Source organism: Pseudophryne corroboree, chromosome 8 (genome assembly GCF_028390025.1).
Source record: "Pseudophryne corroboree isolate aPseCor3 chromosome 8, aPseCor3.hap2, whole genome shotgun sequence".
NCBI lineage: Eukaryota > Metazoa > Chordata > Amphibia > Anura > Myobatrachidae > Pseudophryne > Pseudophryne corroboree.
This window is the reverse complement of record NC_086451.1, coordinates 34,035,822-34,063,610: the sequence shown is the minus strand read 5'-3', so window position 1 is coordinate 34,063,610 and position 27,789 is coordinate 34,035,822. Positions and strand designations below refer to the sequence as shown.

Sequence of the window (27,789 nt, the reverse complement as noted above, 5' to 3'; positions counted from 1 at the left end):
AATTAAAGGTCCTTTGTGAAGCTTCACAAACGCAGACCTGCAGCGCAATTGTCGTTTTGTGGCTTCATGCACTTTTTAAATGTGCAGCTTGTTTCTTTATAGCCGAACAAGGGCGAGCTGAGTGCAGGGGGGTGTAAATCTACTTGTACAACAGACATTCTCTGCTAAATTTAGCCTGAGTACACTTGCGTCCCCCATATTTAGCTGACATACAAAAACAAGATACTTAAATGAGTGTTAAAGAGTGGAGATTTACAGCAGAGGCGTACCCGGTACTTTGAAGGCTGCTTCGCTGTTCTGTGTCGGCAGAAGGCCTTGATTTTCACATGTCTGAAGTTGAGGGTTATGTACTTATACTGACACTGTGCACTTAATATGCCATTTGTATGTTTGTATTGCTTTTGTTTGTTTGTTTGTACTGTATTACATTGTATGTGTGAAAATATACAGATGGCATTATTCCAGTGTCTGTACCTCAGTGTAAAAGTATTTATTGTGTTACTGTGCTACATGTGTTTTACGTTACAAGCGTCATGAAGCACTCAGTGATGTCGCTTGTACTTAGTGAATGGACAGGCTGCACTCATTAAATGTTGGTTCTGCTTGCAAAATGGCTACCTCTGCTTAGTGTAGACGACTGTAACGCTCCCAGTGTAAGGATAGCGTAAGCTGTTAAGTAGTTAGCAGTACCATAAAGATAATAATTACAGTTTGGCTATTGCACACTGCGTGGATGCTGCCATTTTGTTAGTTATATCGATAGGCTGCATTCTCACAAATATTGCTTCAGTAGTCCTCAAAATGGCCGCCTCACAGAGTTCTATGCTTCTAAGTCCTGTAGTCCACACTTTGATGTCACCTGTTTATTTTATAGTGAATAATGTTTGGAAAATTATTACGGGCAATGATGAGTGGAGTGTAAGGTGTTTCCCATTTTACCTTCCAGAAAACAATGACGCAGGAGAACTGGACGGACCACGTGCAGGTAACTCTATCTCTTCCCCATCTGTGCTGTATGCGTGGGCCTGTGTGGGGGTGAAAGGTCACCCACCGTGGCTTCTGTCTGGTTTGCTGTAGAGCACTCAGTATACAGCAGGTTCTCGGAGTCCCAGTCCTACAGACCTGTCTTACCAGATGGGTGCATTTCAGAGTATTTGTGTAGGGGTAAAAAAAAACGTTTTTTATTCCTATATTTTAAATACTCTTGCTGTTGAAAATAAATGATCTTCCTACGCACTGATACTGAATAAATTTGTGAGCATTAATAAAAACTGGTACATACATGATAAAGATGGAAAAGTTCTCAAATCTTCTAATTTAATATAATCTAAACCATCAGCAAAATTATACACTGTGGGGGGATGGGGGGCATTGCGATTCCCTCTAACCTTGAAAAAGGGCAACACACTCAGTTATACACTAAATCAATACATTTAAACAATGAGAGACACCTACCTGTAATAACACACTGCCAGGCATTTTGAACAAGTGGGACAGCCTGGAAGGGGTCACCTGTTGCCCATCACTGATCTAAACTATGACCGAAATATGGATGTTACAATCCAATTGGTTGCTGAGGGTTACAGTGTCGTTTTTTTCTCCCTTGGCTTCTGTTATAAATAGTTGGGACAAGTGCTGAGAGTTCATATAATATGACCCGGAACTTCCTGTTTTATGTTTTGTTCAACCTGGATTACTTTCCCCCAGACTTGTCAGTGGATGTTTTTTAGTCTGATGGGAAGATGTATCAATGCATGGAGAGGGATAAAGTACCAACCAATCAGCTCCTGTCATTTTTCACACACACAGGAAGATTAAGTGGAGAGGGATAAAGTACCAGCCATTTTGCTTCTAACAGCCATGTTACAGGCTATGGGGGACATTTACTAAGCAGTGATAAGAGCGGAGAAGTGAGCCAGTGGAGAAGTGGCCCCATCAACCAATCAGCAGCTCAGTATCATTTTATAGTATGCAAATTATAGATGTTACTTCAGTGCTGATTGGTTGCCATGGGCAACTTCTCCACTGGCTCACTTCTCCACTCTTTATCACTGCTTAGTAAATGTCCCCCTATGTTTGAAAAATGACAGGAGCTGATTGGTACTTTACTTCTCTCCAAGCTTTGATAGATCTCCCCCTGAGACCCCATTGACTCTTTGCTGTGCTGACCTCCTCAGTCAGTGCTGCCTGTGGTAATTTGCACATAGCTGCCCCTTAGCGCATTCCCCCCCCCCCCCCCCCCCCCCCCGTTTCTTTCTGACAGATGCTATTGATCTGTATGGAGAGACGCCAGTTACATACACAACTCATGAAAGCAGATGGCCGCCCCAGCCCCTTCATCTGCTTTGGTAAACCGTCCATGTATACTAATTCTGTGTCTCTCGTCGGAGATCAATGATCTGTATGGGAATTCCCGTCTCTCCTCCTGTTGGACACAGAATAGAGGGCGAGAGCTCCTGTACTAATGCCGCTTCTGTACCTTCCGTATCCATAGGGCGGCAGGTAACACTGTCCTGTCTTCTGTACTTTGCAGAGCACGGTGGGGGAAAACCGCTGGTTACAGGAGCAGTGCGTTTCGCTGCTGTGCCGCTATTGTGACCTGGAAACAGCCGGGCGCTGGGCTCTGAAGTTTGAGTTGCCCAAAGAATCTCTTCATCACAGCCTGGCCGACATTCTCCAGGACCTGTCTATGCAGGAGAAGTAAGTAGGCTACACAGAAGCCAGGAAGCCATGATGTTTTTGGATATGGTAACGTGGTAGGCCTATAACTCGGACTGAAGGCACCTGAAGTTGGGGGCTAGATTGCACCACAGCTTGTTCAATCCTCCTGTTGAAAATGAGATGACTCTAAATCGTCTTTGTAGTCCTGTACCTCAGTTGATAAATGATGGATGGATAGAGGAGCGATTCCATCAAATGCATTGCTAAATCTCTTTGCACCCCGTAGTGGTGTGATCAGGAAAACCTGGCATTGTAGAGGATACCTTATATAGCAGATCATCATTGCAATGTTCTGCTGCACACATCCGATCTATATGTTACCCTCTACAGCGCTAGTTGTACAGGGTAGCATCGATGTATACATCGCCCTGATTTGAGTGGACCCCTTAAAGTGTTCCGTAGTGTTAGGTGGGGTGCGAACCTTTGTCACTGTCGTATAACCAGGAGATAGCTCTCAGGATGGAGGAGACCCTATTAGCTATAAGAGTTTGGGCGGACATGTTTTATATGTAGGCAATACGGATGGTGTAATGGTTAGCATTACTGCCTCACAGTACTGAGGTCATGGGTTCAATTCCCACCATGGCCCTAACTGTGTGGAGTTTGTATATTCTCCCCGCACTTGCGTGGGTTTCCTCCGGGTACTCCGGTTTCCTCCCACAATCCAAAATATACTGGTAGGTTAATTGGCTCTCAACAAAATTAACCCTAGTATGACTGTGTGTGTGTGTACATGTGATAGGGAATCTAGATTGTAAGCTCCACTGGGGCAGGGACTGATGTGACTGGCCAAATATTCTCTGTAAAGCGCTGCGGAATATGTGTGCGCTATATAAATAACTGGTAATAAATAAATAAATAAATGTAAAAGTGTTTGTAATAAAGTGGACAACGTTTTTAACATTTTCGTCCATTGGTGCACCGAAAGCTGTCCGAACATTTGCCATGCCATTTGTTCCTTATTTGAGTAAGGACATGCCACACACACACACACACACACACACACACACACACACACACACACACACACACGCGCCAAAATTCCAGTTGTTCGCCTGGTTTGTTAGTGGTTTAAGGGCCTAATTCAGACCTGATCGCTCCTCTGTGAATTTGCAGAGGTTTGCGATCGGATAGTCGCCGCCCAGACAGAGTGAAAATCCGCCCCGTGCAAGTTTGCGTACGCCATGCGAAAAGCTTTGCAAACGCCGGACAGCTGCAAATCCATTCGCAACTCACTCACCATCGAATGATTATTCCAGTCTGTGCAGTGTGTGCGTAGCCCAGGGCTTACTCCTACAGTGCGGTACAAACAGGCTGATCGGGGCCAGAGTTGACGTCACGCTCCCTGAAAACACTTGGGAACGCCTGCGTTTTTCCTGACACTCCCAGAAAATGGCCAGTTACCACCCCCAAACGTCCGCTTCATGTCAATCAGCCTGCATTCGCCTAGTGATCAAAAAGGATGCTAATTTCTTTTGCAGTTTAGCCTCACGCGAGCGCACTACGATCCGTACGTATGCGCAGCCATTCGATAATCGGCCGCTTTGTGATTTCGTATGACAGCGATCAGGTCTGAATTAGGCCCTTGGGGTCATTCTGACCCGTTCGCTCGCTGTGTTTTTAAGCAGCAGAGCGAACGGGTCCCTACTGTGCATGCGCCGGCGCTGTAGTGCGCCGGCGCATGCCAGACGGCCAAAGGCCGTAGCAGGGATGCGATCGCCTCTGCCTGATTGACAGGCAGAGGTGATCGCTGGGCGGGAGGGGGCGGAACGGCGGCGTTTGGCCGCCGTTTCGTGGGTTTGGTCCGGCCAACGCAGGCGTGGCCGGACCGAACGGGGTGCGGGCCGCAGCGGCTGCGTGACGTCACACGCAGCCGCTGCGGGCCGGGGAGCAATGAATAGCTCCGGCCAGCACGCTAAAGCTGCGCTGGCCGGGAGCTACTCTTGAAGTGCAAAGGCATCGCCGCTGTGCGATGCCTTTGCACTTCTGCGAGGGGGGCCGGCGCTGACATGCGGGGCGGGATAGTCCTGTGCTGGGCGTCCCCCCGCATGTCAGTGTGAATGATCATAGCTGTGCTAAATTTAGCACAGCTATGATCATCTCGGAATGACCCCCTTAGTACAAACGTCTGAATGCACTTCTTTCATCCACTTACTAACCTGTCCTTGCCAGATTGTCACCTATCTGCATTTTCAGTGGCACCGGTGCGGTTAATACACACAGTCAGTGCGCCAAAGCATATGGAATTCCTGAAAACGGTGCGGTTCTGTGCTTTGTAGCAACAGAGACGACGCTGGCATTGAATCCTTTAGCGAAAGACTAACACAGAACTGGCACGTGTGTGTGAACTGTATCACATATATGCAGACGGAACCCAATAGGTGCCTTCATGAAGGATGCTGACATCCTGCCTTCCGCAGTTCCCAGCGCTCAGGTGCCGGGGCTCCTGGTTCAGGGCGTGTGAGAACTGCCATTCCCAGGCCTGGAAGCCGCAGTGTAAACAGGTCTCATCACCCCTGCTTGGCACTCGGTCCTCGGCCGGATCACAGTCCTCTCTGTGCTGCATGAAAACGCACACCATCGCTAAATAGTTATCACAAATATTGACTTCTCCAGACACACACACACACACGTAGAATACTGCACGGTGTTTGCACAACAGGCTCCGCAGAGCAAAGCGTCCCAGAACTCTGCACTGTCCTCTATCTCCTAATGCAGGGTACAGCGTGGGAAGCGCCGACCTGGCCCGCTCAAGAGGATGAGACAGGGCAATGAATTATTATTATTTTTTTTTGTTTTTGTGAGTTTACCTGTCTGCCTGAGAACCGGCTCTCCACAGTTTAACACATTCACCGCCGCACGTCAGTTCTCAGGGAGAGATCTCAGTGTGTGCTTGGAATCTGTCCAATTCCCACAAGAAACGCTGAAAGACACTTTCACAGTCCTGGGAACCTCGCTTACAACAAGTCTGCACCCATACCCGGTCTCTGGGAATCAGATGCGCTGGTACAGAGCCGAGGTAGGCATGTGGGTTGCCCAGCAGAGGGCTGCTGGAACTTGTAGTTCTGCAACAGCTGAGGAGCCACGGGGTGCCCGCAGTTTGTCTAGCCAGTCGTTATTGGACAATGGCATTTAACTTTTATTTGTTAAATATTGTTTTTAGGATGTTTTAATATCTGCGGACCAAGCTAGTATTATGTTTAGTTGTTGTTCAAGTTAATAAATTATACTTGCATAGAATTCAGGGTTTGGGATATTTGTTTTGCTGAACGTTTCTGGAATGGATGAAATGAAAATAAACTCGGTAAATCGGTAGATATTTATATTTGGTATTGACGACTAAAGGCCACAGCTGTCACTAGCTCAGATTTACACGGCGGTGTGACGGGTGTGGGCAAATGAGAACCTTCGTGTTATACCGCTCATTATTCTCTCTTAAGTCGCAAATCGGCAATTTCTAAGTTCCGTTTGTTTAAAATATACCTGGAATTAATATCCTGGTTTTATTGCTGTCCTCAATTTGGTGTGTGGCCACCATTGTGACACTATGCCTAATAACACGCTACACTACTAAATGTTTCATTACTGTACACAAGTCAGTAGATTTACAAATTGCTCCAAAGAGATTGCTGGGTAATAAAGAGACGGATAATAATCATTTTTTTTTTGATCTTCTGGTTCCTAGTGACTGGATAGGCTGCATTCTGAGTGATGTCATTATTTCTTAGTGAATGGGTAGGCTGCAGTCTCAGTGATGTCACTGGTTCCTAGTGCATGGATAGGCTGCAGTCTCAGTGATGTTGAATGGATAGGCTGCACTCTCAGTGATGTCACTGGTTCCTAGTGAATGGCTAGGTTACAGTCTCAGTGATGTCATTGATTTGTAGTGAATTGTTAGGCTGCATTCTGAGTGATGTCACTGGTTCCTAGTGAATGGATAGGCTGCACTCTCAGTGATGTCACTGGTTCCTAGTGAATGGATAGGCTGCACTCAGTGATGTCACTGGCTCCTAGTGAATGGATAGGCTGCACTCTCAGTGATGTCACTGGCTCCTAGTGAATGGATAGGCTGCACTCAGTGATGTCACTGGCACCTAGTGAATGGATAGGCTGCAGTCTCAGTGATGTCACTGGCTCCTAGTGAATGGATAGGCTGCAGTCTCAGTGATGTCACTGGCTCCTAGTGAATGGATAGGCTGCAGTCTCCGTGATGTCACTGGTTACTAGTGAATGGATAGGCTGCATTCTGAGTGACGTCACTGGTTCCTAGTGAATGGATAGGCTGCACTCTCAGTGATGTCATTGATTTGTAGTAAATGGTTAGGCTGCATTCTGAGTGATGTCACTGGTTCCTAGTGAATGGATAGGCTGCAGTCTCAGTGATGTCACTGGCTCCTAGTGAATGGACAGGCTGCATTCTCAGTGATGTCACTGGCTCCTAGTGAATGGACAGGCTGCATTCTCAGTGTTGTCACTGGCTCCTAGTGAATGGATAGGCTGCAGTCTCAGTGATGTCACTGGCTCCTAGTGAATGGACAGGCTGCATTCTCAGTGATGTCACTGGCTCCTAGTGAATGGATAGGCTGCATTCTCAGTGATGTCACTGGCTCCTAGTGAATGGATAGGCTGCACTCTCAGTGATGTCACTGGCTCCTAGTGAATAGTTAGGCTGCACTCTCAGTGATGTCACTGGCTCCTAGTGAATGGATATGCTGCATTCTCAGTGATGTCACTGGCTCCTAGTGAATGGATAGGCTGCACTCTCAGTGATGTCACTGGCTCCTAGTGAATAGTTAGGCTGCATTCTCAGTGATGTTTCTGGATCCTAGTGAACTAAATGACTCATAAATGCATATTCATCCCTCAGGGTTAGTTAATAATAAATATTTTATTGTATACATATCTTACACTAAAGGGGAATTACAAAAGTGTAAAAATTACAATTTTTCCTATTTGCACAAATGTACCTGTTTGCCTGTCATGCAGATTGATATTGATACAGATTTATCCTCATACATCTAGACTGCACTCACGCCAAACAGCCCCTCTTGGCACGCCAGGTCGCATGAGAATCTTTCAGCATAGGGCGTTTTTTTTGTTTTTGCTTCTTTTTTTTATTTTTAAAAATGTGTCTTAGTGGCAGCGCACGAGGAGACTGTGGCGATGAATGTTATATATGACACTTGTATATTGTGTGCGGCTGAGTCTCCCATTTTTCCAATACAAGTTCTGTTCTGCTCCGTATACAGACTCAGTCACACACAATATACAAGCGTCACGTAGCTAGTCACATTGTCGGCAAAAAAAAAAGCCGCCCGACGTTAGCAGATTGGCGCGGGGCTTGGCGGCTCACGCACGCCAGGCATCTCGCGCTGCATGGTGTACTGAGGCTGGATGTATGAGGACACTTCTGTCAGTATTTCCCCACATCCTAGTTTTGGGAGCGGCCCCCTAGATCATCAGTACAGTAACAAAACTTATTTTTGTGATGTGTCCCTTTCATGCTGTCTGCCCTCCATGTCACAGTATGCAATAACACAGACACGCTGAGAGGTATACATTCTGCACTGTCATTAATAACTGGCAGATTGTTCAGCGTGATAAAGTGGTTACTTCTTTATGTTTTAAAAATGTATTCTGAGGTAATTGGGCTGGGTATCCGTTCACATGGTCGACCATGTTATGGTCGACAGTCATTAGGTCGACCACTATTGGTCGACATTGACATGGGCACATGGTCGACACATGAAAATGGTCGACACATGAAAAGGTCGACATGAGTTTTTTAACTTTTTTTTTTTTCTTTTGGGGAACTTTTCCATACTTTACGATCCACATGGACTACGATTGGAACGGTAAAGTGTACCGAGCGTAGCGGTAGCGGAGCGAAGGCACCGTGCCCGAAGCATGGCGAGCGTAGCGAGCCATGCGAGGGGACGCGGTGCACTAAATGGGGTTCCCAGTCACTTTACGCAAAAAACGACACCAAAAAAAGTTAAAAAACTCATGTCGACCTTTCATGTGTCGACCATGTGTCCATGTCGACCATGTCAATGTCGACCAATAGTGGTCGACCTAATGACTGTCGCCCATAACATGGTCGACCATTCATACCGGAACCATTGGGCTGGCCCCAGTGTGGGTAAAAACACTATCCCATCAGCAATAGATGTCATTCTTTTCACACCCTGATAAACACCCTCCTGTCAGATTTCCTTTCCGCATCCCAAATCTTTCACCTATTAGTGACTTCCTCTTGTGTCTATCCCCTCCCCCGACTCCAATTTCCCAAAGGTTTTATTAATGATCCCCCCCCAACTTCTTCTGTTCAATGTTACAGGCTGTCAGAGAGTGAGAAAAACTCTGAGGATTCTCAAGCGAGGAAGAAACACTTTTACCAGCTTCCTATTCCCAGGAGCAGAGTTCATTTCCTGCAGGATCATGCAGAGCTGTCCGGCTGCAGAGACCTGGTCCTCAAGGTAATGGGAAGCTTTCCCAGTGTCGTCCGCAGTGATAAATGTCACCGCACGCATCCCCTGGCTGTCCTGCGCCTGTCACAGCTCATTGCCGGAGGTGTGGAAAATATCCAGCTCTGGAGGTAAATATATGACCTCACAAACAGGCTGGACGGCGAACATGTGCCGTCTGGGTCGTTTGCAATGCCTGAGAATAACCTTATCGGTGTCTGCTGCATCAGTCCCTGGCGTTGCATAGATTTGCACTGAAGATATTGCAGACATTAAATATTGTGATTATTGCTCTAGAAAATATATATTTTGGAACCATGTAGTTTTGAAAGCATTTTACGTAAATGACGCAGGTGCAAAATGCGTACGAAAGGACGGGGGCGTACCTGCCCTCCCAGCAGCCTACTTCTAAGTACAGAGACCACTGGACCGGTAAATATACAGTATATGTATGTATGTATGTATGTGTATATATATATATATATATATATATTTTTTGCAGTATATCCGTCACTCCTATATACATGTTACCCTTGACCCGGTGCCCTCACAGAATTTTAATAGAGGTAGATGGACAGAGGTGCGGCACTCAGGTTCATATATATATATATATATATATATATATTATATTATTTTATTCTTGTGCTGCAAGGTTTTCAAAGTTGAAAACCCGGCAACCATATCTGAAACATGTAAAAGTTGATACATACATCTGGATGCATTAAAGTAAATACACTGGAGAATACAAAATCAGAGATGATGAAAAGAAATAAATAAAATGAAAGAATGAAGGGGGGTACACACGGAGAGATCTGTGCTTAAGTTCTAAGCAATCTGTACACATACACAGTACAGTACACATCGCGCTGTGCTGAGCGCAGGGAGAGATGTGTGCTGAGCAGTCTGTGCTAGATCACTCAGCACACATCTCTGGGAGAAATCTCCCCGTGTGTATGAGACTTATGAGAAAGAAAGTGCAGACCTGAATCCAAGAAAAGGAGGAAAGAGGGAAGGGAATAAAGAGGAGCCGTGGCCCAAACACACAAGTTCTGCAGATATCATCAATATTTTTGTTTGTTTTTTAAGATACACTAATATTTTGGGATCCGGTCTCTAGGTAGACCACTATTGGTTCACAGTAACTAGGTCGAGAGGGTGTTTAGGCCGACATGTTCTTGGTCGACAGGTCAAAAGGTCGACATGAGTTTTTTGCATTTTTTTTCTTTTTTTTAACTTTTTCATACTTTAAGATCCACGTGGACTACGATTGGGAATAGTAACCTGTGCCGTGCGCAGCGGTAGCAGAGCGAGCCACCTTGCCCGAAGCATGGCGAGCGAAGCGAGGGGACACTGTGCACTAATTGGGGTTCCCGGTCACTGTACGGAGAAAACGACACAAAAATAAACATAAAAAACCTCATGTCGACCTTTTGACCTGTCGACCCAGAGACCCTGTCGACCTTCTATACCACACCCTAATATTTTATATACCATTAATGGGAGGGGTCCAGAGGCAGGCAGCCAATGAGAAGCAGCTGCCATCTGTGTGTATTTTGCAGCGGAGGTTGAACACCCACAAGAGGTTCTCCTCCTGGCAGGCACATAGCTGTGTCCAGTTCTACACAAGAGGTTCTCCTCCTGGCAGGCACATAGCTGTGTCCAGGTCTACGCAAGAGGTTCTCCTCCTGGCAGGCACATAGCTGTGTCCAGGTCTACGCTAGAGGTTCTCCTCCTGGCAGGCACATAGCTGTGTCCATGTCTACGCAAGAGGTTCTCCTCCTGGCAGGCACATAGCTGTGTCCAGGTCTACGCAAGAGGTTCTCCTCCTGGCAGGCACATAGCTGTGTCCAGGTCTACACAAGAGGTTCTCCTCCTGGCAGGCACATAGCTGTGTCCAGGTCTACACAAGAGGTTCTCCTCCTGGCAGGCACATAGCTGTGTCCAGTTCTACGCAAGAGGTTCTCCTCCTGGCAGGCAGATAGCTGTGTCCAGGTCTACGCAAGAGGTTCTCCTCCTGGCAGGCACATAGCTGTGTCCAGGTCTACGCAAGAGGTTCTCCTCCTGGCAGGCACATAGCTGTGTCCATGTCTACGCAAGAGGTTCTCCTCCTGGCAGGCACATAGCTGTGTCCAGGTCTACGCAAGAGGTTCTCCTCCTGGCAGGCACATAGCTGTGTCCAGGTCTACACAAGAGGTTCTCCTCCTGGCAGGCACATAGCTGTGTCCAGGTCTACGCTAGAGGTTCTCCTCCTGGCAGGCACATAGCTGTGTCCATGTCTACGCAAGAGGTTCTCCTCCTGGCAGGCACATAGCTGTGTCCAGGTCTACGCAAGAGGTTCTCCTCCTGGCAGGCACATAGCTGTGTCCAGGTCTACACAAGAGATTCTCCTCCTGGCAGGCACATAGCTGTGTCCAGTTCTACGCAAGAGGTTCTCCTCCTGGCAGGCAGATAGCTGTGTCCAGGTCTACGCAAGAGGTTCTCCTCCTGGCAGGCACATAGCTGTGTCCAGGTCTACGCAAGAGGTTCTCCTCCTGGCAGGCACATAGCTGTGTCCAGGTCTACGCTAGAGGTTCTCCTCCTGGCAGGCACATAGCTGTGTCCATGTCTACGCAAGAGGTTCTCCTCCTGGCAGGCACATAGCTGTGTCCAGGTCTACGCAAGAGGTTCTCCTCCTGGCAGGCACATAGCTGTGTCCAGTTCTACACAAGAGGTTCTCCTCCTGGCAGGCACATAGCTGTGTCCAGGTCTACACAAGAGGTTCTCCTCCTGGCAGGCACATTGCTGTGTCCAGGTCTACACAAGAGGTTCTCCTCCTGGCAGGCACATAGCTGTGTCCAGGTCTACGCAAGAGGTTCTCCTCCTGGCAGGCACATAGCTGTGTCCAGTTCTACACAAGAGGTTCTCCTCCTGGCAGGCACATAGCTGTGTCCAGGTCTACACAAGAGGTTCTCCTCCTGGCAGGCACATTGCTGTGTCCAGTTCTACACAAGAGGTTCTTCTCCTGGCAGGCACATAGCTGTGTCCAAGTCTACATCTGTCGCATTTCCCTTTTACAAATTGTTGATTTGTTTTTAAGACCAAGTGTACAACTCCAGTAACAGTGGTGACACCCGTCTATTGCTGCCATGTTGCAGTGTTACAAACGCCAGCACCTTCCTACATCCTGGTAACTATAGGATAGCTTTAGGTAACCTCCCTTTCTACGTTTAACATAAACCTCCTAGCTAGCACGGCTGGCGCTCCAGTGTTGGTGGAACTATACGTTCCAGCATGCCCCACACATGGGTGGCAGTCACATTTCTCTAAGTTTGTTCATATACTATACTGTCTAGAGGGATCCTACTTGGACACACTGCTGTAAACGGGACTCTTTATTTATCAAACTAATACAGTTACTTGAAATGTGAGAGCCTTTCACTAAATATGGCAATGCATAGTAAGCAATATTTGAATGTTCTAGATAAAAATAAATTCTGGGGTCCTTTTAGGGTCTGTCTTATGTTAAACCCATGTTGTTGCTGAGTGATTGCATGTTGAAGTTATGTTTGTAAGAAGGTGTAAGCGGTTGTCTTCTAGGACGGACAAGTCGTGGGAGTGGACATGGAGTGGAGACCCTCATTTGGCGGCCTGGGGAAGCCGAATGTGTCGCTGATACAGATTGCAGTGCAGGGGGAGGTGTTTCTGTTGGATGTTCTGCAAGGGAACTTCGTCCAGAACAGGGATGAAGGGGAGCGAGATAACCGAGAGCTAGCCAGATTCATCAAAGATCTGTTTTCCTCTAGCGGCGTTACCAAGCTGGGTAAGAGACGGTTACCGGCCTATAACATAGACGTCTCCTTGTGTACCTTTGCGCCTAGCATTCACAAATATATGCGACCTTACATTTATATCAGCTGTGTCTATAGTGCAGCCAGTTTATGGGCTGAGCACGTATTGGTGTAGCCTATCGAGGCCACTGCTTTCTAGCGAATTTATAGTAAAAAGAAAATTAGTATTTGCCCTAGACGTGCAAGTGGGGATGCAGCCAATTTACCTCCAATCAAAATCCCGACAGTCGAAATCCCGACATGGACAAAATACCGACATTTAAAATACCGACAAGGTCAAAATACCGACATTTAAAATACAGACAAGGTCAAAATACTGACATGTACAATGCCGACATGAGTTTTTCATTGAAACCGACTTGTTCATACTTTACCATCCCAGTGGACTTGGAGGGGGAATATAATAGTGTGCCGAGCACAGCGAGCCATGCGAGGGAACGCGGTACACTTATATGGTGTCCATGTCGACCTATATCGACATACACACAAAAAACAATGAAAAACGCATGTCAGTATTTTGACTTGTCGGCATTTTACATGTCGGTATTTTAAATGTCGGTATTTTGTCCATGTCGGGATTTTGACCGTCGGTCAATTGCTGTCGGGATTTCGACCATCGGGATTTTGATTGGAGGTATTTCATACCGATCCCGTGCAAGTGGGCGTACTTGCGCCCCATTATAATTAGACGTGGCCTGGCAGAGTTAGTTGTGAGTGCTACCCTATTTGTACACAATATAGTAATGTAATGAAGGGTCATACACGTGATGTTTTGACATGTATTTATAAATGTGACAGTCGCATTTTCCAAATAAAATGTAGTCAAATACAAACACTGATACACTGGTCGTTTACCCTTTTCAAAATTCATCTATTTAACTGCAGTAGTTCAAATGGAAATGTCAAGTGATGCAAATAGACAGCCGCAACCTTATATAATATTGCTGCAGCGTCATTGTCATCATTACACAACGTTGCATCATCCCTCCAGCACCCGCAAGATTTGTCCTCCTAAAAGATATGTCTGCAGATGTGACCACTTCTAATGATGTCACATTTATATCAACATGTCCTTACAAAATTGACCTAAGCTTGCTCGATCCTGTTACACTCCTCACTTGTAAGAGGATACAAGTCAATAACAGTGGCAGATGGGGGGGGGGAGGGGTGATCAGGGCAATCACCCCTATAACAACCCGCCCCCCCCCTCCCCCTTTATCCGGAGGAGTAGAGCAGCCTGTGCCGTGAAACCCGGAGGCTGGGCAGGGGTCATTGAGTTGTTAGCGAACCCTGGCGTCACTCATGCCCATCAGTTCCATCACACCTGCCGTCGCCTCCAGGGTCTGCCGCACTGACTGGGGAAAGGGGTGTGTGGCATAGGGGGGTGATTACCCCGGTCGCCCCCCATTAGATCCACCACTGGTCAATAATGCATGAAAAATGCTTGTATACACATTGGGGGTGATTCCGCGTTGTTCGCTCGCTAGCTGCTTTTAGCAGCATTGCACACGCTAAGCCGACGCCCTCTGGGAGTGAATCTTAGCATAGCAGAAGTGTGAACGAAAGATTAGCAGAATTGCGAATAGAAATTTCTTAGCAGTTTCTGAGTAGCTCCAGACCTACTCACAAATAGCGATCAGTTCAGTCAGTTTCGTTCCTGGTTTGACGTCACACACGCCCAGCATTCGCCCAGCCACTCCACTGTTTCTCCAGACACTCCCGCGTTTTTCCCAGAAACGCCTTCGTTTTTCCGCACACTCCCAGAAAACGGACAGTTTCTGCCCTGAAACACCCACTTCCTGTCAATCACACTCCGATCAGCAGAACGATGAAAAAACGTTGTTACGCCCTGAGTAAAATACCAAACTTTTGTGCTAATTTACTTGGCGCAGGCGCGCTGCGTAGATTGCGCATGCGCAGTTTGCGACTAATCGCTCCGTAGCGGAAAAAAATAACGAGCGAACAACTCGGAATGACCCCCATTGTTTGACAGCTTGCGACTAATATCCCTCCAAAGAAAGCAACATGTTAAGAGAAGCAGTAGAACACCTGACACGACACTACGTATTACGAAATGTGTGAACGTTTTCCTAACAGTGCACGTTTCTCTAAGGTGTTCCTGTCCCCTGCCTACGCTGCCTGGACTTGTACTACTAGAGCGTTGTCACTGCACTTATGCCAACATCAAAAATACTCATAATTATCATTCTACTTCTCTGATTATCCTCCAGCGGTGCTCCTGCCGTAGACTCGCATATATCATCGTTCAAAAGGGGAGAAAGGAGTTAATGGGTGCAGTGCACAAATTTGATGGAAATATAAAATGTAATTTTTATTACTTTAAGGTTTTATGTTTATTTATTTTTAAAGGAAATTTTACGCAGAGTCCCAAAAAAGCTAAATTGTATTACAATTTATATTTTACATCAGGATTGTACTCTGCTCCCACACGTTCCCTCTTCTCCTGCTTGGTCTGACAATGGCGCTTAAGTAGGGACTAGTTTGACCAAGTCCATATCATGATCTCAGTAACAGTTCCTGTATGTCTGTCTGCAGGTTATGGAATGCTGGGGGATCTTCAAAGCCTGGATGCCACCGACGCAGCGTTCCAGGCACTTGACTTGCGAAATGTTATTGACCTCTGTGAGGTGCATAAGCAGGTAACAAACTTTATATCAGCGATTAACTGATTTGTAATGAATTGCAAAGCCCCCCATAGTAATCTTACCGCCAGCAGACCTCAGATGAAGACAGATCATCGTATTGCATCATATCACACTGCCAATTGTCCTTTTCTTACCAAAGTCCAGTGTCCAGCCCGGGTCAGTGAACACGGATTTCAACCCGTGTCACATCGGCTTGAAACCCGGTCACACCGCAGGGTTATTGCCGGGGCTTCTCCTCTGCTGGCGTTTGGAGATGACATCATCCCCAAGCGCAGCTGAGATGGCTTTCCGTAGAGTGTTACTGGGACTCCTGGTTGGATGACCCGGGTCACCCATCCACACTGCCCCTAAACCGTGGTCCTTCCCGAGTCTAACCATGCTCCCTGCCGGGGTTGGATTCCGAAGTCACTGGGAATCCAACACAGATTTTTTTCAGGGAACCTTTCACATCAAGCCGCGACCCAGGATAGTGCGTTTTTTACGGCAGAGTTCAAGGGGTATTAGTGTTTTTCCCCTAAACCACACATTTCATATATATGTACATATGAGCTACCCTCCTTTATGTACAGATCCAGCGTAATCACAGCCGGCCGAGAGGGGCCGGTGGGCCGGTGGAGGTCTTGGAGGATTGTCCGGGGGAAGAAGGCATTCGGCAGCAAGAGAAGGGACTGAGCCTACTAGTGAAGGACGTGTTGGGTAAACCACTGGACAAGACGGAGCAGTTATCAAACTGGGACAAGCGACCCCTTAGGGAACATCAGATTGTCTATGCAGGTATTTAATTAACTAATGAGTACTGTATGTACATTAGAAATGATATGATCATGCTTGCAAAGGGCAGATATTATTGGTTTATCCTTAGACATGTGTCATGTAGGGGCAGCTGTGGTTTGTGGGAGATGTTTCAGACTTTCTAAAGAGTGGACAATTGACCATGGCATCCAATCAACTTATGCCTATCATTTTGTAGAACGTGCTTGATAAATGCACGGTCAGTGATGTCACTGGTTCCTAGTGAATGGATAGGCTGCAGTCTCAGTGATGTCACTGGTTACTATTGAATGGATAGGCTGCATTCTCAGTGATGTCACTGGCTCCTAGTGAATGGATAGGCAGTGCTCTCAGTGATGTCATTGGTTCCTAGTAAATGGATAGGCTGCATTCTCAGTGATGTCACTGGCTCCTAGTGAATGGATTGGCTGTGTGCTTAGTCATGACACTGATCCCTAGTGAATTTTAAACTTGCATGTATCAGTGTCCCTACTGGCTTACTATACTTGGCAATCCCCCGTCCTCCTCCTGCCAACAGGATACTGCAGCCCCGTGATGGGATGTCAGGACAGCTGAGAGGCATGCACTATGTGGGGGCCCATGCAGAGCCACCCCTGACGCCCCTCCCTTAATCCGGCCATGGAAAATACGACCATACCTTACACAAGACACTGCAAAAACTCTAATCCATGCTCTCATTATCTCCTGCATTGATTATTGTAATAGTCTCCTGACCGGTCTTCCCAAACATTGGCTCTCACCACTACAATCCATTCTGAATGCAGCTGCGAGGCTAATCTCCCTCGCTAGACGTTCATCGTCTGCAGATCCGCTCTGTCAGTTCCTCCATTGAAAATACTTTTACTTACACACAAGACCATTAACCAAACTACACCAACGTACATCACTTCACTCGTCTCAAAATATCTCCCTACCCGACCTCTCCGATCTGCACAAGATCTGCGTCTCTCATCCACACGCATTACTTGTTCACACTCAAAATTACGGGACTTCTTCCAGGCTGCGCCCTCTCTGTGGAATGCCCTCCCACGCACAATAAGACTCACCTCTAGTCTCCAAACCTTCAAGCGTTCCCTGAAAACTCACCTTTACAGACAAGCCTATCAAATTCTGGACCCACCCGCGTAACCTTCAATGCCTCCCTATCTAATTACATCCTCTCTGTGTAGTCCACACACAACCTCATATGTCTTCTCATTCTTCGCCTTCCCATCCTCCTGACTCTTGGCCATCATCGTTGTGTGATCATATCATACAGCCCATTAAGAACCTAGCAATCTGGCTGGTCCATTATGCATTCGGTAGCATCTATCCTTGTATAGCAATGCCTATTGCCCTATAGAGTGTAATTGCCCTATAGAGTGTATGCTTGAGAGTAGGTCCCTCGTACCTTTATGTCTGTCTGTTATCACCCAGTTCTGTTCTATTACTGTTATTCCAATTCTAAAGCGCAACGCAATATGCTGCGCTATATAAGAAACTGTTAATAAATAATAATAATTATTAGTCAACACTTACGTGATTTTGGAATCGGCTGGTCTCCTTATATGGTCTTCCCTTGCTGCAGCCGCTGATGCCTACTGCTTACTGGAGGTGTTTGAGACTCTGCGCGGTTTCCCAGAGAAGTTTGGACTGAAATCAAATTTCCATGAATGCACCAAGGGCAAAGTAACCTACGGACCAAACATGAGAAAATCTCCGCACCAGAAGCAGCCGGCACAACCTAAGCAGGTACGGTCACGTATCGGTCAGTCACGTCCCCCCCCCCCCCCCCCCGTTATACAAAGGCTTCTTACCATTATTACGGTGTCATTACCAAGGTAGTCACATTTCAATGACAACAGTCTCAATTCCTTTTTAAGTAATTAACGGGATGCGGTTATGTTACCAGCGCCGGAATTCCGAACGCTAAAAATGCCGGCAGACGGAATGCCGACCCACAGGGACTATTCCCTGTTGCGAGCGCAACACAGCCCCTTGGTGGCTCTCTGCGCCATTCCTCCCCCCCCCCCCCCCCCCCCCCGGCTGCCGGGATCCCGGTGTCTGTATGCTGACCGCCGGCTGTGCGGGATGCCGGCTGAAATCGGGAGTTTTTTTTAAAGGGGCAATCACTTAGAAGGCATGATTTTGTAAGTGATTGCCCCTTTAAAAAAAAAATGCGTTCCGCCGACAGCCGGCGCATTAAATGATTGTTCTGTCACAGTATAAAGAATGCATCTTATAGATAGAACATTGGAGAATGGAGGTGCGACACTGGTACCATTTATAATCCTAGCAACCTGAACATAGACGGTGGTTGCATGTATTTACTGGATTATAGCCAGAACGTTCTAGATCAGAGTACAGACATGAATTCCCATATAGAGTATTGCTGGGGATCGGTATGAAATACCTCCACTCAAAATCCCGACACCAATTGACCGGTGGTCAAAATCCCGACAAGGTCAAAATCCCGACATGGACAAAATACCGACATTTAAAATACCGACAAGGTCAAAATACCGACATATAAAATGCCGACAGGTCAAAATACCGACATGCGTTTTTGGTTGTTTTTTGTGTGTGTGTGTGTGTGTGTGTGTGTGTGTGTGTGTGTGTGTGTGTGTGTATGTCGACATAAGCCGACATGGACACCATATAAAGTGTACCGCGTCCCCTCGCATGGCTCGCTTCGCTCGCCATGCTTCCCCCTCCAAGTCCATGCTTCCCCCTCCAAGTCCACTGGGATGGTAAAGTTTGAACAAGTCGGTTTCAATGAAAAAATCATGAAAAACTCATGTCAGTATTTTGACCTGTCGGCATTCTACATGTCGGTATTTTGACCTTGTAGGTATTTTAAATGTCGGTATTTTGTCCATATCGGGATTTTGACCATCGGTCAATTGGTGTCGGGATTTTGAATTTCGGGATTTTGATTGGAGGTAAATTGACTGCATCCCTATTGCTGAAAGGGTTTTCGATAGACGTATAAGCAGATATCCAGTCTAAACCAGGAAAGCGTCCAAAATGATCACCCGTAAGAAACCAAGCTTTTTCCTATGAGCAGGTGTGTACGGCATTACAGTAACTGCGATCTAGCACTTTGGTAAATTGGTGCATTTTATAAGGCGATCCATCCCGCAGAACATAGCGGAGCAAAATTTTATTTACCCTGCCATCGTTTGCGGTTTATGCACTTCATCCCGTCTATTGGACATCGCACAGTTGAACAAGTGTTTACGTTGTAACAAACTGCCTTCTATCGTACTAGAAGTTTACATCTCCACCAGCCAAAGCGGTCCCCTCTTCCCAGAGCGCACCATTGTCCCCCCGGGAGTTCAGAGTCATCTGTGACAACATGCTGCAGGGACTCGGACGCTACCTTCGCTGCCTGGGCGTGGATGTCCTGATGTTGGACAATGATGATGACCACCGGAAAGCAGCCGAGGTGAGTCGTTTGGGCCAGCGTGGGATGTAGGCGGGCTGTCTGTCACTGTACCATTTCCTGGCAGCTATTATATTGTACACGTTTCGGTAACGCAGCGTATGATGGTGTTACCGCGTTGTCAAGCTGAGGTTAATTATAACTGTACGTGCTGTTCTCACTTTGCAGATTGCCAGACGGGACGGAAGAGTCATCCTGACCTGTGGCCTGCCCTACCAGACGGTGAGATAATTAGAGTGTTGTGTCTCTTGTGGAGGGAGGGTGGGGAGGTTTCCTCGTACTATTCTTAGGAGTGTGACGTTTGGCTGCAATGTCATATCCAGGCGTGGTGACCACCTCATGGTGGCAAAGGTCAGTGAGGGTGTGGTCACCCAACTGCTGCTGATGCCGGCCAGAATGTAAGCGCCTGTGCACCAGTTAGGAGTCTTTCACCAATCAGCAAGAAGACAGCAATATGCTTCCTGGCTGCAGGCTGGAGGCAGGTAGAGAATGCTGCACTCTGATTGGTGGATAGCTCCAGCCATCCACCAATCAGCAAGCTGACAGCCATTCTCTACCTGCTTCCCTAGGAGCTGCGGAGACACCAGCCTGGGAGGCAGATGCACATTCATGCTCAAAGGCCCCCAGAATTGGGGAGGCCCTGGGCAGTTGCCCAGTGTGCCTATATGTTAAGATGGCCCTAGGTAGATTTACTGCAGCCTCTAAAAATGAAAAGTGGAGGTGTTGCCGATAGCAACCAGTCAGATTTTAGCTACACATTCTCTGTTGCATTCTAGAAAATGATGGACAGACTCTGATTGGATGCTACGGGCAACACCTCCACTTGTCTGGTTTAGATGCTTTAGTTTAGTAAAAGTACACCCAAGTGTTCCATATTTTTGGTTTTCCTTACCTGTACCAGACTTCCTGTCTTGAAAGACACATCGGTAAGGAGAGCCCGACCGCTGGCATACCGACAGCGTGACAAGCGCAAATGAGCCCCTTGCGGGCTCGCTACGCTTCGGGCACTGTGGCGCATTTTATTCTCCATCCAGGGGGGTCGTGGACCCCCACGAGGGAGAAAAAGTGTCGGTATGCCGGCTGTCGGGATTCCGGCACCGGTATACTGTGCGCCGGGATCCGGACAGTTGGCATACTGAAGACCACCCTCGGTAAGGGTGTATCAAGCCTTGTAACTAGTGAAGTTGCCCGTAGCAACCACTTTTCGACTTTTTCACTCTTTAGAAGGCTAGATGCACCACCCCCTTATAGCCTGGCCTGTTTATGTGTCTGTGACTGTATACAATACTACCTGCAGAAATATTGCACATGTAAAAGCTCTCTGTTACCATTTTCATCTCACAGCTCCGTTCACAAATCGGGGAAGGGAAATGCTTCTCGGTAGACTGTTCGGAAAAAGCCCGGGAGCAGGCGATCAGGGTCCTGAAGCACTTTAACGTCTGCGTCACCCTCGCTGATGTGTTCAGCCGCTGCCAGGTAAGGTGCTGGCCTGTCCTGTGGGGCTGTTTGCTTAGTGAAGGAATAAGTGTTTGTGCTATGGTCTAGAAAGCTTTAAGGGTTGATCTGTTAACAAAGGAAAGCATTGTCCGTACACTGATCTAGAACGTTCTGTGCTTGCAGGGGAATTAGCCTCCTTACGTCTAGAAAGGGTGTATCTATAGTAGACCTCGATTTTGCTTTATTTTTAATACTGAAGTATTATATGACGGTTTGCACGTGGTCTGTGGATGCATTGCAAGGTTGCAGTTTTCTCCAAGATTGAGTGGAACGTTTGTTTTATAACCCGTAGGGGACGAGGCGCTGTGTTCTTTACATGGGCCCTCAGTGTCTATGCGTTGCCCTCGAATGGCATGAGAAGGGTTAATGGTTGTGCGATAAGGATCATAGAGCAGTTAGTATACGCAGCTAGCAATAACACGCTGTGTTTATATACAGATTACATGTGTGGCTGGGCTGGTGCAGCTTGTGATTTTCTTCTGCCTGGTAACTGTTTTATGCAGCATTGCACCAAGTCTGTATTTCATGCTATTGTGGAATACAGAGCCCTCTTTTGCATATCAAACTGATTGCGATGAAACTAAATGATCAGATATGGTTAGTAAGTGGGGGGGCTCCGTGGAAAAGGGGCACATGCCACATCTACGTAGAATTTTTGCTGTGAAGTAGGTTCTGCCGACTAATATCTACTCCACTAACTTCTAACGGGTTGGGTTCGAAATGGCGGCAGTCCAAATACCAACCGTGGCATCCCCCATGGTGAGAATTCCGACAGGGGTAAGGTAAGTATATTTACCTTTCCCCATTGCCCGCCTACACCTCCCTTCCCACAGCCTAACCCTCCCCTGGTGATGCCTAAACTTAACCAATCCCCCCCCCTCCCCCCTTCCCGCAGCCTAAACCTAACACTTCCCCCCCCACCGCCAGTAACCCGCAGCCTAACCCTTCATGGGGGTGCCTATCCCAAACCCCACCGCCCCACCCGCAGCCTAAACCTAGCATGTGCCCCTTTTCCACTCAGCCCCTCAATTCTAGCTACAGTAGGACTCTTTGTAAGCTTCATTGAAATTGCTGTAGGTAATATGTAGATTGTATCCTGGCATCCATGTCCGCTTTTTTGTTAATTGAGAGCTGCCATAATAATTTTGCTGGAAGTCGGTACTGTTCTCTGTATGCCGACAGGAAATGCCGGTTTATGCCCATAGAAATACTTCATTTGCTGTGTTTATATTTGCATGAAACAAAGTAAATTTACCAAAATATACTAATTTCTTCATCCGGGTTCATAGGTTCCACAGGGCACATTGGGTTGTAGTAGTGGTTGAGAATCCCCGATGTTCCCTGTGGACCCAATGAACTTCGAAGAAAGAGAGTTAACAAGGGTAAGTCTACCATAACTCTCCTTTTCTTCATCAACGGTCATAGGTTCCACAGGGAACATCAGGGATTCTCATCCACCACTACAACCCGATGTGCCCTGTGGGACCCTATGAACTTCGAAGAAAGAGAATTAACAAGGGTAAGTCTACTATAACTCTCCTTATTTCACTAATTTTTATTTTCCTGCACAAAGCTATCTGTAAGGATACACTTAAATGTCATCCAGTACGTATCAAAGGTCTACTAACATGTATCAAAGATATCCCATTAGCTTGAGTTCCCGTTAAAAGTGCATCTGTAGCTTACACTGTGTGACGGAGGCCATCTTGTGGCCTGAACCAATAATAATGAAAATGCAGCAAGGAGTCAGTGACATCACTGAGGCAGCCATCTTGTTTTTCTGAACAAATACTCTTGGGAAGGCAGCCTATCCATTCATAAGGAGTTCTGCATTAGTCCCTAATGTATATCTTTTCCATATTCATTCAGCGCACAAAATGGCTACTTCTCATTGTGACTTGTCTACTTTGACAGGAATAAATCCAGCAGAGATTTATATTCTAATGTTTGCCAATCCTGCCAACATAATATTATGCGGCCTGGCCTATGTTTTGCATTAATGGTGAAATGTATTTTTTGTCATCAAAGGTTTTGCCTGGTGCTGTCCCTCAGCGTGTTAATGGCTGACCTCCTTCAGGGGAGCTGTGCGCTTATTAAGTCGCCGAACTGACACGAAATGTATTTTCTAGAACAAGTTTTTCCGGTTTGTAAACCAAACTGTATTGTTCCGTCTACTAGAAAGCCAAGATGAAAGCGAGAGGCTCTAACAGGAAAGGATTGCAGCCATTGTCTGATTATTATTTATTTAAACTTTTATTTTTGCAAGGCTAGATATATTTTTATGGTTATCTGCCATTCAGGTATGAGGTACAAATAACAAGTGTAATTACCCGCATGCTGAGCGCAAAGTGGAATTTGCAAAGGGCGTGCACGGACTCCCGAGCCCAGATGGGAGGGGGGGGCCCATCTCAAACAATGCCGAATTACTTCTTTCTCTATCGTCCTAGTGGATGCTGGGGTTCCTGAAAGGACCATGGGGAATAGCGGCTCCGCAGGAGACAGGGCACAAAAAGTAAAGCTTTTCCAGATCAGGTGGTGTGCACTGGCTCCTCCCCCTATGACCCTCCTCCAGACTCCAGTTAGATTTTTGTGCCCGGCCGAGAAGGGTGCAATCTAGGTGGCTCTCCTAAAGAGCTGCTTAGAAAAAGTTTAGCTTAGGTTTTTTATTTTACAGTGAGTCCTGCTGGCAACAGGATCACTGCAACGAGGGACTGAGGGGAGAAGAAGTGAACTCACCTGCGTGCAGGATGGATTGGCTTCTTGGCTACTGGACATCAGCTCCAGAGGGACGATCACAGGTACAGCCTGGATGGTCACCGGAGCCGCGCCGCCGGCCCCCTTGCAGATGCTGAAGTCAGAAGAGGTCCAGAATCGGCGGCTGAAGACTCCTGCAGTCTTCTAAAGGTAGCGCACAGCACTGCAGCTGTGCGCCATTTTCCTCTCAGCACACTTCACACGCAGTCACTGAGGGTGCAGGGCGCTGGGGGGGGGCGCCCTGGGAGGCAAATGTAACCTATATAAAGGCTAAAAATACCTCACATATAGCCCCCAGAGGCTATATGGAGATATTTAACCCCTGCCTGGATTCACTAAATAGCGGGAGACGAGCCCGCCGGAAAAGGGGCGGGGCCTATCTCCTCAGCACACGGCGCCATTTCCTCTCACAGCTCCGCTGGTCAGGATGGCTCCCAGGTCTCTCCCCTGCACTGCACTACAGAAACAGGGTAAAACAGAGAGGGGGGGCAAATTTATGGCGATATTTTGATATATATAAAGCAGCTATAAGGGAGCACTTATTATAAGGCTATCCCTGTTATATATAGCGCTTTTGGTGTGTGCTGGCAAACTCTCCCTCTGTCTCCCCAAAGGGCTAGTGGGTCCTGTCTTCGTTAGGAGCATTCCCTGTGTGTCTGCTGTGTGTCGGTACGTGTGTGTCGACATGTATGAGGACGATATTGGTGTGGAGGCGGAGCAATTGCCAAATATGAGGATGTCACCCCCTAGGGAGTCGACACCAGAATGGATGCCTTTATTTATGGAACTACGGGATAGTGTCAACACGCTAAAGCAGTCGTTTGACGACATGAGACGGCCGGACAATCAATTAGTGCCTGTCCAGGCGACTCAAACACCGTCAGGGGCTGTGAAACGCCCTTTGCCTCAGTCGGTCGACACAGACCCAGACGCAGGCACTGACTCCAGTGGTGACGGTGACGAATCAACCGTATTTTCCAGTAGGGCCACACGTTATATGATTTTGGCAATGAAGGAGGCGTTACATTTAGCTGATACTACAGGTACCACTAAACAGGGTATTATGTGGGGTGTGAAAAAACTACCTATAGTTTTTCCTGAATCAGAAGAATTAAATGACGTGTGTAATGAAGCGTGGGTTGCCCCTGATAAAAAGCTGATAATTTCAAAGAAATTATTGGCATTATACCCTTTCCCGCCAGAGGTTAGGGAGCGCTGGGAAACACCTCCTAGGGTGGACAAGGCGCTAACACGCTTATCTAAACAAGTGGCGTTACCCTCTCCTGAGACGGCCGCACTTAAAGATCCATCAGATAGGAGGATGGAAAATATCCAAAAAAGTATATACACACATGCAGGTGTTATACTACGACCAGCTATAGCGACTGCCTGGATGTGCAGTGCTGGGGTAGTTTGGTCAGAGTCCCTGATTGAAAATATTGATACCCTGGACAGGGACAATATTTTACTGTCGTTAGAACAAATAAAGGATGCATTTCTTTATATGCGTGATGCACAGAGGGATATCTGCACACTGGCATCACGGGTAAGTGCTATGTCCATTTCGGCCAGAAGAGCTTTATGGACGCGACAGTGGACAGGCGATGCGGATTCAAAACGACATATGGAAGTTTTGCCGTATAAAGGGGAGGAGTTATTTGGAGTCGGTCTATCAGATTTGGTGGCCACGGCTACAGCCGGGAAATCCACCTTTCTACCTCAAGTCACTCCCCAACAGAAAAAGGCACCGACTTTTCAACCGCAGCCCTTTCGTTCCTTTAAAAATAAGAGAGCAAAGGGCTATTCATATCTGCCACGAGGCAGAGGTCGAGGGAAGAGACAGCAACAGGCAGCTCCTTCCCAGGAACAGAAGCCTTCCCCGGCTTCTACAAAAGCCTCAGCATGACGCTGGGGCTTCTCAAGCGGACTCGGGGACGGTGGGTGGTCGTCTCAAAAATTACAGCGCGCAGTGGGCTCACTCGCAGGTAGATCCCTGGATCCTGCAGATAATATCTCAGGGGTACAGGTTGGAATTAGAGACAGATCCACCTCGCCGTTTCCTGAAGTCTGCTTTACCAACGTCCCCCTCCGAAAGGGAGACGGTTTTGGAAGCCATTCACAAGCTGTACTCTCAGCAGGTGATAGTCAAGGTACCTCTTCTACAACAAGGGAAGGGGTATTATTCCACTCTTTTTGTGGTACCGAAGCCGGATGGCTCGGTAAGGCCTATTCTAAATCTGAAGTCCTTGAACCTGTACATAAAGAAGTTCAAGTTCAAGATGGAGTCACTCAGAGCAGTGATAGCGAACCTGGAAGAGGGGGACTTTATGGTATCCTTGGACATCAAGGATGCGTATCTCCACGTTCCAATTTACCCCTCACACCAGGGGTACCTCAGGTTCGTTGTACAAAACTGTCACTATCAGTTTCAGACGCTGCCGTTCGGATTGTCCACGGCACCTCGGGTCTTTACAAAGGTAATGGCCGAGATGATGATTCTTCTTCGAAGAAAAGGCATATTAATTATCCCATACTTGGACGATCTCCTAATAAGGGCAAGGTCCAGAGAACAGCTAGAGATGGGATTAGCACTGTCGCAAGAAGTGCTAAAACAGCACGGGTGGATTCTGAATATTCCAAAATCCCAGTTAATGCCGACAACTCGTCTGCTGTTCCTAGGGATGATTCTGGACACGGTTCAGAAAAAGGTTTTTCTCCCGGAGGAAAAAGCCAAGGAGTTATCCGAGCTTGTCAGGAACCTCCTAAAACCAGGAAAGGTGTCTGTACATCAATGCACAAGAGTCCTGGGAAAAATGGTGGCTTCTTACGAAGCAATTCCATTCGGCAGATTCCACGCAAGAATTTTCCAAAGGGATCTGTTGGACAAATGGTCAGGGTCGCATCTTCAGATGCACCTGCGGATAACCCTGTCTCCAAGGACAAGGGTGTCTCTTCTGTGGTGGTTGCAGAGTGCTCATCTATTGGAGGGCCGCAGATTCGGCATACAGGATTGGATCCTGGTGACCACGGACGCCAGCCTGAGAGGCTGGGGAGCAGTCACACAAGGAAGAAACTTCCAGGGAGTATGGACGAGCCTGGAAACGTCTCTTCACATAAACATTCTGGAACTAAGAGCAATATACAATGCTCTAAGCCAGGCAGAACCTCTGCTTCAGGGAAAACCGGTGTTGATCCAGTCGGACAACATCACGGCAGTCGCCCATGTGAACAGACAGGGCGGCACAAGAAGCAGGAGTGCAATGGCAGAAGCTGCAAGGATTCTTCGCTGGGCAGAGAATCATGTGATAGCACTGTCAGCAGTGTTCATCCCGGGAGTGGACAACTGGGAAGCAGACTTCCTCAGCAGACACGATCTTCACCCGGGAGAGTGGGGACTTCATCCAGAAGTCTTCCACTTGCTGGTAACCCGTTGGGAAAGACCAATGGTGGACATGATGGCGTCTCGCCTCAACAAAAAACTGGACAGGTATTGCGCCAGGTCAAGAGATCCGCAGGCAATAGCTGTGGACGCGCTGGTAACGCCTTGGGTGTACCAGTCGGTGTATGTGTTTCCTCCTCTGCCTCTCATACCAAAAGTATTGAGAATTATACGGCAAAGAGGCGTAAGGACGATACTAGTG

The 27,789-nt window shown here is 47.4% G+C and overlaps 1 protein-coding gene across 7 annotated transcripts in view; it reads left to right on the top strand.

Moving 5' to 3' along the window:
* Positions 1-27,789, top strand: part of EXD3 (exonuclease 3'-5' domain containing 3) — a 347,667-nt gene that overhangs the window by 148,959 nt on the left and 170,919 nt on the right. For all 7 annotated transcript variants that reach the window (XM_063936229.1, XM_063936230.1, XM_063936224.1 and 4 more), the window contains 10 exons: positions 947-985; positions 2,534-2,700; positions 9,062-9,200; positions 12,765-12,987; positions 15,572-15,675; positions 16,251-16,455; positions 18,041-18,204; positions 19,724-19,900; positions 20,066-20,119; positions 21,242-21,373. In XM_063936229.1, the coding sequence (XP_063792299.1) occupies positions 947-985; positions 2,534-2,700; positions 9,062-9,200; positions 12,765-12,987; positions 15,572-15,675; positions 16,251-16,455; positions 18,041-18,204; positions 19,724-19,900; positions 20,066-20,119; positions 21,242-21,373 (1,404 nt within the window). The remainder of the gene's footprint in view (positions 1-946; positions 986-2,533; positions 2,701-9,061; positions 9,201-12,764; positions 12,988-15,571; positions 15,676-16,250; positions 16,456-18,040; positions 18,205-19,723; positions 19,901-20,065; positions 20,120-21,241; positions 21,374-27,789) is intronic.